Raw genomic sequence first — 13,413 nt, forward strand, 5'->3', positions numbered from 1 at the left:
AGGCTGGCCCACCGGAAAGTGTTCCGATCCTCCTGATAAGCCACTCCGGGCCTGCCTGCGAGAGTCTGGTGACCAGGTCAGGGTGCATCCATATTTCTTGCTGGTATTGTCCAGCTTGCTCGTGACGCTAATTAGAATATAGTAATAGGATCACTGGATGTATTTTATCAGGCAGTAGTACAATATGACTGTTACATGTTGCAAAAAAACAAAAAAAAAAAAATGGTACAATTGTTCATACTCTTTTGTGGTTATTTCATGGACCATCTTCATAGGGCAGGCTGTCAATTTGGCCATGTAACTGTACATTTGATGGGCTCTGTTTCCCATTTACAGCACTGCAGCTATCAGAAGTGTCAGTGGCGTGTAGAAGTGACCTGCTGAAACAGCATGCTCTAAACACTTGGACAAGAGAACCACCGATGATAGAATATATTCGGCTTGTTCACTGAAGTGACACCACTCATCTTTCAAAGGAGATAAAGAGGGATGAGACAGGCTGAGAATGTGAATTGTGTATTAAACCTTGCCTGTGTCAATTAATTATCAAAGCTTCTGAATAAACTCTCACCCACATAAGACCTTTTTCTGTTTCGGCAAGTGTTTTATTAGTAAATCTTTTCCAGCACATACACAACTATACAAAGGCAATCACTAACAAAAGAGGTTGCTGACCAGACTTCATGAACTGGCTGCACTGCAGCTTAACTGGCGCAAAAGAGACCATAGGTCTTAAGTCATCACAATACTTTCATTTTCTTTATGGTGTCAGAAGAGTCATAACTTTCTTTAATGTGTGTAATAAAGCCACAGAGACAAAAGTTGCAGAGTAGAGGCATGGGCTGACAAGAGTGCGACAAAATACTAAAACTAATGATACCATTTGCTGCCAAGTAGTACCACTTGGTAGACTTGTTTTTTTATTTTATTTTATTTTTTTTTTTAAGTCGTTGGCTGCCAAACCTGCCAGTCAAAATGGAGTCATCTTCAATGGCACTGAAACATGACCATTCACTGTCCCTCCCAATCTGAATGGATCAGTGGTACCTCCAGAAATGTTTCATAGGCGTGGGCAAATGGGGCCACTTAAAACCTTGGGGTGGCACACCAAAACTAAAAGCCATAATTTCAAGTTTTTATTATGTTGTTGTAGTAAACAAGGCCAGTAGAGAACTGTCTTTGACTTTAGGACACGCCTACTGATATATTTTGTTTTATTGTGTTATATTTCAAGATACTAATGATTTACCGGTAATGTGCATAGTCCATAACATTTTGATTTCCACAACTACTACAATCTGACATTATTATTATTTAGGGGGGGGGGGGGCGTGGCCACCCCTACAAATTTGTAAAATTTATAATTTGATATACAGTGGTACCTCGACATACGATCGTTTCGACACACGAGCTTTACGACATCCGACGTAAAATTTGACTCGCCATTTGTTTCAACATCCGACGACTTGCTCGAAATTCAACGATTTATGGCAGCGCCGCAGTTTCTTGTTGCGCCGCAAAAGGGACGCACGGCAGATTTACTTGTCAGAGAAAAAACACGGGTTCCAAGATTAGTGCAAGTGGTGAAAAGAAAAAGGTGACACTTACCATTGAAATGAAGATGGAAATGATAGAAAAATATGAGTGTGGTGTGCGCATCTGTGAACTGGCTCGACAATACTTCTCCGACAACCTCCGTTCACCAGTCTTCATAAGTTAAGGTTACAATTATTGTTGTGGTACTATCGGCAAAGAGATCGCCAGCTTCGTCAGGTTTTTAATCATTTGTTTCACATATTGTGCGACACGCCTACTATCCACCGCAGTTGATGGCAGCAACAAAAGAACATTAAAAGAGAAAATCTCAGCTGCACCTTTCTTACTCTGTGACGCGGTGCATTCAGGTACAGCACGCAAAACATGTCCGCCACATTAGAACCCGATTCATTACATTATTACAGGAATTATCATTATTCCCGTATTGGCCCGAATATAAGGCGGCCCTGATTATAAGAGGACCCCTCTCTTTTTCAAGACTCAAGTTCGAAAAAAGACATTTTGAGCACCAAATTAATTTATATACAGAAAATAATTACAGTACATCCGAAACAAATGATTATAACAATATATTTGAGAGAAAAAGCGTGTTATTTAGCCTCATTCAAATCTTAATATCTGAACATTTAAATATGTAAACTAAAATACAATCACATTCGTAAATAAATGGCTTCTGGTTTTTGAAATGTAAATAAACCAATCTATTGTGATAAAACAACAAAATTGCAATAACTGCAATAACCATCAAAGTGAAGTCTAACTAACTGTAGTCTTGAAACAAATCTGAATAAGGAAAAACATTGCAATAAAATAATGCAAACTGGTTAGACTTCAGAGTAGCTGAGATCTCTCATGACAGAACATCACTTCAATGATATCTGGCGCCATCTAGTCTCGTGAATGGGGAGAGTAGCTGGGATCTGTAATGACAGAACATCGCTTCAATGATATCTGGCGCCATCTAGCATCGTGAATGGGTATAACATCTAGACCGCGAATATAAGACAACCCCCTCTTTTTCAGTCTTATTTCAGTGCAAAAAATATCTTATATTTGGGCCAATACGGTATTTTATTATTATTGCGATTTTTGTTTATAATTTATTTGTTTTGCCATGTGTAATTGTCATTTGTAATCGTACCAGCAGTATTTGTTAAGGATTCAGTGTAGGTTTTCGGGCTGTTGAATGAATTAATGGAATTATAATGTATTTTTATGGGAAAATTCTGCTCGACATACGACCATTTCGACTTACATAAAAGGTCCTGAAACGAATTAACTTCATATGTAGAGGTACAACTGTATTTGATAAATATAATTTTGTTATATTGCTTTCAATGGCAGTGAATGAATTAAAGGACCCCAAGCCCTTGTGCTACAAGTTAAAGGTTTTACATAATAGAAATATGATTGCCAAATAATAAAACCTGAATAAATAGTCAGTTGAAGATGATAAATTTCAATGCCAAATTAACTGCTTCATTGCCAAGCGTTTTCTGATAAGACAACCATGGAGGGCCAGCCCGTTTTAATCATTTTGAGAGCATTATTCATTTAACACATAAGCAAGGGCAGCAACAGTGTAAAGTTGTCACTTTTGACCACTTTTGACCAACTTTATAAAAACTTAGGTGACAAGGACTCTAACTAAATAAGGTGGAAGCTGTTTGAACAACTGTTCCACCGGCAGAGAGGCTCCGCCTTGTCTGTCACATCATCACCTCTTTACATTCACCTTTGATCATTTTGTTTCATCATCTTTTTCATCAATATCATTTTGGTTTACTACGACACCTGTTTTGCTCAAGTGTGAGCTGCTAGTCATTTTCCACATGTGTGGCACGCCCATTCTCTCTTTTTAGCCCACTGCCTTCACATCTTCAACTTGCTACTGCTGCCATCAAGTGACCACAGTTGACAATATAATTGTTTTGCTGGCTTAAAATTAGCAGCAAAAGTGGCCAAGAGTCAGTCTCATTAACCCGTTTCAATAAATAAATGATTAAGCATCTGACGAGAAAAGTTGTCATCAGCACTCTACGTTTGAATCATAGTTTGAGTTTTCTCGTCATTGGTATTGAACGAGTTAAAGGTAACAAATTAATGTTTAGACAGAGAGAAAAAAACATGACTTACGTTACTGAAGTGTTTCTGATCATTGTTATTTACAGGTTTCTATTTCTATTGATTCTGTTGCTTTGTCTTTTCAGTGGTGAAAAGTAACGAAGTAAAAGTACTTCATTACTGTACTTAAGTACATTTTTGTGTATCTGTACTTTACTTCAGTACAAATATGAAGTGGTACTTTTTACTTTTATTCCTCTACATTTTATCTTATGATTTTATCTTATCGTACAGTGGGGCAAATAAGTATTTAGAGCAGTGATGTTTTGGGGCTGTCGTTGGGCAACACAGACTTTCAACTCCTTCCACAGATTTTCTATGGGGTTGAGATCTGGAGACTGGCTAGGCCACTCCAGGACCTTGAAATGCTTCTTACGAAGCCACTCCTTTGTTGCCCTGGCTGTGTGTCTGAGATCATTGTCATGCTGAAAGACCCAGCCACGTCTCATCTTCAATGCCCTTCCTGATGGAAGGACATTTTCACTCAAAATCTTTTGATACATGGCCCCATTCATTCTTTCCTTTACACAGATCAGTCGTCCTGGTCCTTTTGCAGAAAAACAGCCCCAAAGCGTGATGTTTCCACTCCCATGCTTCACAGTGGGTATGGTGTTCTTCGGATGCAATTCAGCATTCTTTCTCCTCCAAACACGAGAACCTGTGTTTCTACCTAAAAGTTCTATTTTGGTTTCATCTGACCGTAACACATTCTCCCAGTCCTGTTCTGGATCATCCAAATGCTTTCTAGCGAACCGCAGACGGGCCTGGACGTGTACTTTCTTCAGCAGGGGGACACGTCTGGCAGTGCAGGATTTGAGTCCCTGGCGGCGCATTGTGTTACTCATAGTAGCCTTTGTTACTGTGGTCCCAGCTCTCTGTAGGTCATTCACTAGGTCCCCCTGTGTGGTTCTGGGATATTTGCTCACCGTTCTATATATCATTTTGATGCCACGGGGTGAGATCTTGCATGGAGCTCCAGATCTAGGGAGATTATCAGTGGTCTTGTATGTCTTACATTTTCTAATAATTGCTCCCACAATTGATTTCTTTACACCAAGCGTTTTACCTATTGCAGATTCAGTCTTCCCAGCCTGGTGTAGGTCTACTATTTTCAAAAGCTCTCTGGTCTTGGCCATAGTGGAGTTTGGAGTGTGACTGACTGAGGTTGTGGACAGGTGTCTTTTATACCGATAACGAGTTAAAACAGGTGCCATTAATAGAGGCAACGAGTGGAGCCTCGTTAGACCTAGTTAGACCTCGTTAGACCTCGTTAGAAGAAGTTAGACCTCTTTGACAGCCAGAAATCTTGCTTGTTCCTAGGTGACCAAATACTTATTTTCCACTCTAGTTTGGAAATAAATTCTTTAAAACTCAAACAATGTGATTTTCTGTTTTTTTTCCCCACATTCTGTCTCTCATGGTTGAGGTTTACCCATGCTGCCAATTACAGGCCTCTCTAATCTTTTCAAGTAGGAGAACTTGCACAATTGGTGGTTGACTAAATTCTTATTTGCCCCATTGTATCTGTAGTTTTTACTCCACTACTTTTCAAATAGTCGCGTGCGTTAAACGTTATTTTTGTTTGTTTGATTTTATCTCATTGTGAATTGATAGGTTCGTTTTCATGGCTCCAGCTCAATCAATAAGCCCTGTGCAACTATAACGTTATAGAGAACTAGAGGGAGCAACACAAGTACAAGCAAGAATAGGCAGGTGAACAATATATTGACCAATAAAAAACAACGATGAGGTTCTGTTTACAGTTCAGTCAATTTTATGACTTTTTCCATTCTGCACGGTTATATGTCTAAAATATAAAATATACATATCAAATTTTGCATTGGGAGAAAATACTTTTACTTGTACGTTTGTACTTTTACTTGAGTAAATTTTTTTCTTAGATAGTTATACTTTTACTCAAAGTGCCTTTGACAGCAAAAAGCATGTTGATTTCATATTTTACGCGGAATTTTATGCTCCTGAATGAATGGACCACTTGGATGTGTGTGGGAGCGTTCGTTTTATTTATTCAATTTTTTAATCCCGCGCCATGAAAATGAGTGACTTCCGGTTCCAGTCTCGGGTTGAGGACGAATGCGACTGTGACATCACCCGGGTCAGTATCTCACAATACAGCATTGCTTTATAGCATGCAGATGGACTGCAGATTCAGCTGATTTTGCGGATTAATTTGTTTATTTTTCCATCACGCCAGCCAAATGTGCAGCAGAAAATTGTTATTTTGGGTTTCAAAAGGTTCCCATTGACTGCTGATATTGGCCAAAAGAAGCCCTACTACTATGGTACCATTTTACTTATGAGGGAGTGAGTAAACATCATGTTTTGTATTATGTCAAATACTGGGATCATGGCACACGTTTTAATAAGGAGGTGGCTTGCATTTTGTGGCTGACAATGCTCCTTGTCCACCGAGAATGCCACTCGGCCGACTACCGGCGGCTTATCGCACAGCCCCCTTGGTCCTCTTCGTGTGCCTGTCGGGAGACAACTATACTCGGCTTATGCTCGTGCGGTTCTCCATATCGTCCAGACTTCCAGCCCTTTCTGCCCTCTTCGTGTGCCCAGCAATAGACCACTGTCCTTGGGTTGGCCTCGAACAGCTATGCGCTCCTTTGTCCGGCGTTCATTCTCCAGCTACTTTCCTGGCAAACGAGCTCTCCTGCCCATAGCAGAGGAACGACAAACTGTAACTTGCTCGCCGCCTTGGTGTCAATCGGCGAAGACAATCGACAATGCCGCCGCCATGTGACATGATCTGGGGTATTTTTGTGTGATTTTTCACTTCGAAAGGCGAGAATAGGACTTTAAAACGCCACTCGATTCGGATTAGCATGTCGGCCAGCTTTCATGTTCAATATAGCACAAGATTGTTATTTGTCACGACCATACCATTTACTAGTATTTAGCAATTGGGGAAAAATATTAGATGAAAAGAATATCCTGTAAAAATATTGGAGTAGAGATATTGAAACATTTACATTTTGCTTCTCTCTGTTGCATGTTCCTCGTTCTGAATAATTCCCCCTAAATGGGCGGAATTCTAAATCAGATGAAATCGTGACCCTGCCGACGTCATCCTCCAGCTGAGCGCTATAATGACAGGCAGGGGCTAAACGTCAACTGCACTTTGCCAAATTGTTGTATATAGTCGAATCGGCTCAAAACATGATTCTAATTCACATAATAATGCTATCCAAGATGTTTTTATACTGTCACAGGCACTTTAAGAAATTTATTCCCCCTGTATCAGTACTTCTTCTGTACTTCACTACCACTGACACTTTTGTTGCCTTGGCGATTAATGGAGGGCAAATACTGCTGCTGTACTGCTAACAAATAGCAATCATCAAACAAGTAACGGTGCAGAGGCATCGCCAGATTATTAGTAGTTATGGTTATTTTTAACTTACCTCAGGAAGTACTTTTAGTCCTGTTTTCATTTCCAGGTTGATCGGTTATTTAAAAAATAAATAAATAAATAAATAAAGCTTCTACTATCAACTCACTGTGTTTTAGGTCATCTGGTTAACCTCTAACCATCTGTGACATTCTAATTGCTGTTGGGCCATCATAACACCTCATAAATCAAAACAAAAAGGGTTAAATTCATAGTTATAATCTCAAACGGGAGGTGAGCGATGCCGTGCGCTGAAGGCCATTCACTAAAGTCTTGACTGTGAGTTGATATCTGGTGAGCCCTGTTAGCTTTGGTGTTAAAAAACACAAATATTTAGACAATGTTACAGTGGAGCCCACAAAGTCCAACACAATCCTAAGGTTATCATCACTCACTTTTTCTGTGACCTCATTGCAAGGTGAGATTACAAAAAAAACAGCTAAACATTGGTTATAAATCCAAATTGTGATTGGGAATGAGTTTAGTAGCATTAGTCTAGCACGCATGTCTTTCAAACTATCGGCCACAGTTTTATCAATGTACTGTAAATATTGACTCCATACTGTGACACATCTGTGCCACTTGGAGGAGGCAAGCACAAAATTAAAACCAAACGACTATAAAGGCAAAAAAAATAGTAGGCCTATTTATTAATAATGCAGAGCCAGTCCGCATTCAATAATGGAGCCATTGAAGCAATACACAGTTAAATTATATTTATTTGATCTGTTAGAATGTGCTCAAAGCATAGAAGTAAACACTTGTTCATTTTTCTTCCGGAACATTAGAAAAGGACCATTTGGTGTGCCATGAAAATCCATGAGAGCATTGTTCGTAATGCAAAAAGGACATGTAGTTGATCATAACAATATGTGTGTGATCAAGAGACACCACACAATAGTACTGTACCTTTTCAACATATTTACAAGGGAAACTAGACAATCTCCAGAAATATCAAGATGAAAATATTGTAAATGAAGATCTAATGTGCATTCTTCTGTGTGCCAGCAGCAGACGATAAAAGTGAACGATGTTATGTAAGAGGTTTTTAATGTGTCTGACTTTGGTGGGGTTGCGGAAAACATAAAATCCGCTTGATAGCAAATGAAGGACAGAATAAAGAACGACACTTGAGCTGAGAGGATCAGTTCTGTTGCCAAATTCAGTCTAACCCCACACTCACGCACGTGCGCGCACACACACACAAACACACACACATACATTGAGTGGCAGTAGGAATTAACACCATTCAACAGCAGTTCCACAATATACACTTTCAGTGACCCCATTCTCCTTCACGCGACAGTTTTTTCACACACATGGTGGTAGGAGCCTCAGTGGTTGTCCATCTGCCGCAGCAGGGAGGCGGTGATCAATCTATTGTTTCAAGCTCAAGAGAGAGTTCTAGAATATAAGATGACTTTTTGCCTCAGAGCATTACATTCTACCGAAATCACGGATTTGACTCAAAAAATGCCACGCATTCTGGCGAAAGTGTTTGAACAGGCTGTGACCTCTCAATGAGGCAGAGACATTACTTAGGTATGAAAAATGAAATCATTAGATTTTTGTATGTCATTCTTTTTTTTTTTTTGTAAATCTTTTTATTTTTTTATTTATTTTTTTGCCACTCTAACAGTAAGCAAGGAGCCCCTTTGTCCCATTGGTCTTCATATTTAGTGAAACATAATCAAAAGGTCCAGAAAAAAACAGCTTAAGAGCCGTATAAGATATATGCCCTATTGTCCTATGTATAACAGTTGGAGATTGTCAAGGTCTTGGCATTATGCTGAATTATCACATGGATATAGTGTCTCAATAAACCCTTCGTCTCCTGAGCAGTTCATCCAGGTGCAAATGCCGTGCGTGTGCATCACAGTGGCTGTTATGAGGCTGTTTATTGTATTTCGTTGAAGTGGGAGTAAATCAATGTGAGTGGTTTAGTTGGATCAAATTTTTGAGTGTAAAAAGCTGCCAGGCATTTAGTGAAAGCTCCAACTGCAAATAAAAGCGGAACATTTTCCTGCACCCTTAGTTCAAGCTCTTGATCCATTCGCATCCCTTCATTTGAACACTATCCCTGATAGTAAAAACGTGGGAAGACTCCCCAGGCTAACACTTTTTCTTACGATTCAGAAGTGCTTAAATGGTAATCTGGCAGAGGAATAGTCTGTTAAAGCCCATCAGAAAGAGCGTTTCCATGACTTACAGAGAATTTTCTGGAAAGCTCTGCGAAAGTCTTGGTTGAAGATGGTGTAGATGACTGGGTTTAATGAGCTGTTACAGTAGCCGATCCAAAAGAAGAATGTGAATAGAGTCTCGGGAATCTTGCACATCTCCCTGCAGATTCCGTACAGGCTGTACGAAAAGAAAAAGGGGAACCAGCACAAAACAAACACCCCCATTACAACAGCCAGAACGAAGGTAAAGCGTTTTTCTCGTGCTGCAGACACTTTCTTCCTGTTGACTGTGCTTCTACGTTTGCGCCGAGACGAGAACAGGTCCATTGACTTGGCACTGGCGCACGACTTCCTGCTGGAGAATTTCGAGGCCGAGCTGCTTTTCCTGCTCGACTTCCTGTCTTTTCGGTCATCTTGATTTTTAGACGATGTGGAGCTTTTCTTGGGCTTCTCATCTGAACTGCTGTCATCAAAATCGTCGTGGTGGTTGACGTGTGGATTTTTAGAGGCATTTGTCAAGGAAGTGCTAGCTGTAGGTTCCTTACAATGGCCGTTTTCACATTCTTGCTCTTTAACACTCCCCCCTCTTTCAGACTTAAATGAACCGGCCTTGCTCGTGTCGGCTTGACCGTTCTCCTGTGGCGAATCCACATCCTTTTTCTTCTCAGACAGGGTTCTGGTCCTGGTCTTTGCCACTTGGTAAATCCGAATATAGACCAGAATCATAATGACACAAGGGGCAAAGAAGGACCCAATGCTGGAGTACAGAATGTACCAGGTCTCATCATTTAAAATACACTGGGGGGTGGTCTCATTGTTGCTTCTGTCCATTGATATCAGTGGTGGGAAGGAGATGACAGCTGAGATCAACCACACTACCACGATCATTCCCTTGACTCTTTTAGGCGTTCTCTTCAAGTTGTACTCTACCGCCTGTGTCACTGACCAGTAGCGGTCTAAACTAATGGCACACAGGTGCACAATAGAGGAGGTGCAGAATAAAACATCCAGAGCCAAGTAGATGTCACACCAAATCTTACCAAAAAGCCAGTAGCCCATAAGTTCATTAGCCAGAGAAAATGGCATGACCAGCGTGGCCACCAGAATGTCTGCACTCGCCAGAGACACCAGAAAAAGATTTTGGGGTGGTTTCAGAGCTCTGCTTGTTAAAACGGCAATTACAACCAAGACATTGCCCACTATAGTGAACAGGATTAGAAAACTGACAAGTCCAGCTAGACCCCAGATGGCGAGAGGGGTGTACTTGCTCTGAGAGGTGTTGTTACTGGAGCTGTTGTCTGCCTCCATCCCATCCTCCAAAGAGGAGAAATTCAAGAAATCCATGCTGGAATATATGGTTGAGCTCTGTTAAAATTGTGAAGCAATGTCACATTAGGACTTGATAGTAAAAAAATACATCCATCATGTCTTTTTCTTCTCTTTCCACTCACTCATCTTTCCCACCATCCTGAAAGTCTTTTCTTGAATAAAAAAGTAGAAAGAGAAAGAGAGGTTCTAATGAAAGTGATAATTCCAAATGTGCGCAGGATGCTCTGCCGCTCAGTGTCCGTGGTTAGAAAGCGGACACTCTTCTGAGCACGTCCTCTCTCCTCCTGCCTGCTCCAGCATCTCTCCTCCTCTTCTTCCCCCTCCTCCTCCGCTCCCTCGTGGAACGTTTGAGTCTGAGAGGGCGCAAAACAACCACGTGTCGATTTTTTTTTTTTTTGCATGAAGAGGAAGGAGGGACCCTCTCCACCCCGCGGATAATGGTGATGTAGAGATGGGTGCGATAATTGGATGGAAATTGGAAACACTACTTACTTTCATCTTATGCCCGTCTTTTATTAGAGAAATGTTGATTATTTGCATACATGCTGCTGCCACAGAGGGGGCGCATTTGTACCAAGGCTCACGTTTTGCGAGCAATGTGGTGTGTTTGAGGCTATAAGCAGGCAGTGTTCACGGGAGGTCACATCAGTCAAGATGCACAGCAAGAAGTATTGCTCTCTCTTCTTCTGCGTACACACTTTAGGTCACTCTTGTAAGAGAAAGCATTTAAATACGAATGACACACTGACTTTAATGAATGTGTGTAATAAAATCAGTATACAGGCAATTACAGCAGGGTATCATCCCAAGGGCCTAGGTTTGCATAGGGACGGTAGGGACATAACGCTACCATGCTCAAATTATCCCCACCAACATTTAAGCAACTTTATTTGCATTATATAATGACTTCAGTAATATACTGTAGGTCGTTTAGATTGTCTTCCTATATGTTGTAAGGATAGAATTGATCCTACCATTATTAAGTGAATTACAGTACTTTCATTATGTTCAGACTTACACTGACCCCTTTTCACTCGCTGAATGTGCCAGTCCATTTTTTCCCCTCACATGCACGTTTGATTGGCTGATGACTTGAACCCCCCCCCCCACACACACACACACACACGCACGCACACAGCCCGACAAAAATATTAGAAGTTTTTTTTCCGGCAGCAGCAGCCTCTGTAAGTAATGTAAAAAGACGTCAATGTTGTGGAAGTGGGGAACGCTCCACTAATTTTGCTACTGCTACAGTGCTTTAAGTCGATTTTACTCAGAGATTTCTTGAAATAAGAAAAACAGCCTTATTTTAAGCAAAAGGTTTGTAAAAACTTGTTTCTCAGAAATGTTCTCAAGTCAAGAATATTGCTCAAAACATTATTTGAAAGATTTTTTTTTTTCCTTGACTTAGGTGAAAGATGACCAACTTTTAGATGTATGGGCTCAATACGAACAAATATTAATATTTACTTAAGTAAGTGGAACAATCTGACACATTAATCTGTTAACTAGCCTTTAACACTTAGGTGAAAGATGACCAACTTTTAGATGTATGGGCTCAATACGAACAAATATTAATATTTACTTAAGTAAGTGGAACAATCTGACACATTAATCTGTTAACTAGCCTTTAACACTCAAAAAAAAAAAAAAAAAAAAGACAAAATTACTGGACTGTCTCAGAAAATTAGAATACACAATATTCTAATTTTTTGAGACAGTCCTGTGTATATATACAGGACTGTCTCAGGAAATTAGAATACACAATATTCTAATTTCCTGAGACAGTCAGGAAATTAGAATACACAATATTCTAATTTCCTGAGACAGTCAGGAAATTAGAATATTGTGTATTCTAATTTCCTGAGACAGTCCTGTATATATACACAGGACTGTCTCAAAAAATTAGAATATTGTGTATTCTAATTTCCTGAGACAGTCCAGTATTTGACTAGATTTTTTAAAAAATATAAGATTAAGACATATTAAATTTGCAGGGTGAAAGTTAGTATAGGTCAATACAGATTTATTTTGCATTAATCATTTAGCCTATCAATTAATTAGGTTCATATTGGTGAGAAAAGTAGCCCCGTTCACCCAATATGTTTGGTCTTATTAATGTCCCGTCCCCAGCAAAAAGTGTACATGCAGGTTATGCTGTTATATCGTCCCTACCAAAATTAGGACCAAACCTACGCCTTCGTATCATCCTAACTTTACTGAACCAAGGCACAGAATTTCTTCAGGACAGATTAGACACCACCAAATAAAATGGTCACAACTAGTTTATTTCTATCCCATTACTTTAAGGGCACTCATCTGTGATTGGTTGGCAACCAGTTTGAGGTATACCCTGCTTAGTACCCATAGTTAGCTGGGATAGGCTCCAGCACCCCCATAACCCTCGTGAGGATAAACGACACAGAATTAATTTTTGAATGAATGAATGGACACTAAGGCTAGGTTCATACCACAGGTCTTAATGCACAATTCAGATATTTTGTCATATCTGTTTTTTTGGCATGCCTGTTCAAACTGCCTTTGTACATTGAGCCGGCTACTAATTCGCACACTAATTCTCAGTCCGAGATGCGCTGAGCAAACTGACCCACATGTGCAGGAGCATCAAAACACATGACTACACATGACGGACACACACGCATACGGACAGTTTGCCCCGACTCCCGCTCGTGTAATCAATCTTGAAATATTGCTCATTTGGAGCAGGGAGTTGCATTCAAGCTAGGCGCTAACGCTAACGCAGAGCTGCACCGCTACCGTAGCGCCCTGTCTCTCTTGCTCTTT

At 40.2% G+C, this 13,413-nt stretch overlaps 1 protein-coding gene across 1 annotated transcript; it reads right to left on the reverse strand.

Annotated features, from left to right (window-relative positions):
- Positions 1 to 7,811: 7,811 nt before the first annotated feature.
- On the reverse strand, positions 7,812 to 10,891 carry adra2c (adrenoceptor alpha 2C). The gene has a single exon (XM_057842430.1). It carries the CDS (start codon positions 10,621 to 10,623, stop codon positions 9,283 to 9,285), a length of 1,341 nt encoding a protein of 446 aa, XP_057698413.1. The 5' UTR covers positions 10,624 to 10,891; the 3' UTR covers positions 7,812 to 9,282.
- Positions 10,892 to 13,413: the final 2,522 nt, after the last annotated feature.

This window comes from Corythoichthys intestinalis, chromosome 8 (genome assembly GCF_030265065.1).
Source record: "Corythoichthys intestinalis isolate RoL2023-P3 chromosome 8, ASM3026506v1, whole genome shotgun sequence".
Taxonomy (NCBI): Eukaryota; Metazoa; Chordata; class Actinopteri; order Syngnathiformes; family Syngnathidae; genus Corythoichthys; species Corythoichthys intestinalis.

Bases quoted from the DNA above. Each gene is read 5' to 3' on its own strand.
- adra2c (XM_057842430.1), bottom strand. From the start codon at position 10,623: ATGGATTTCTTGAATTTCTCCTCTTTGGAGGATGGGATGGAGGCAGAC.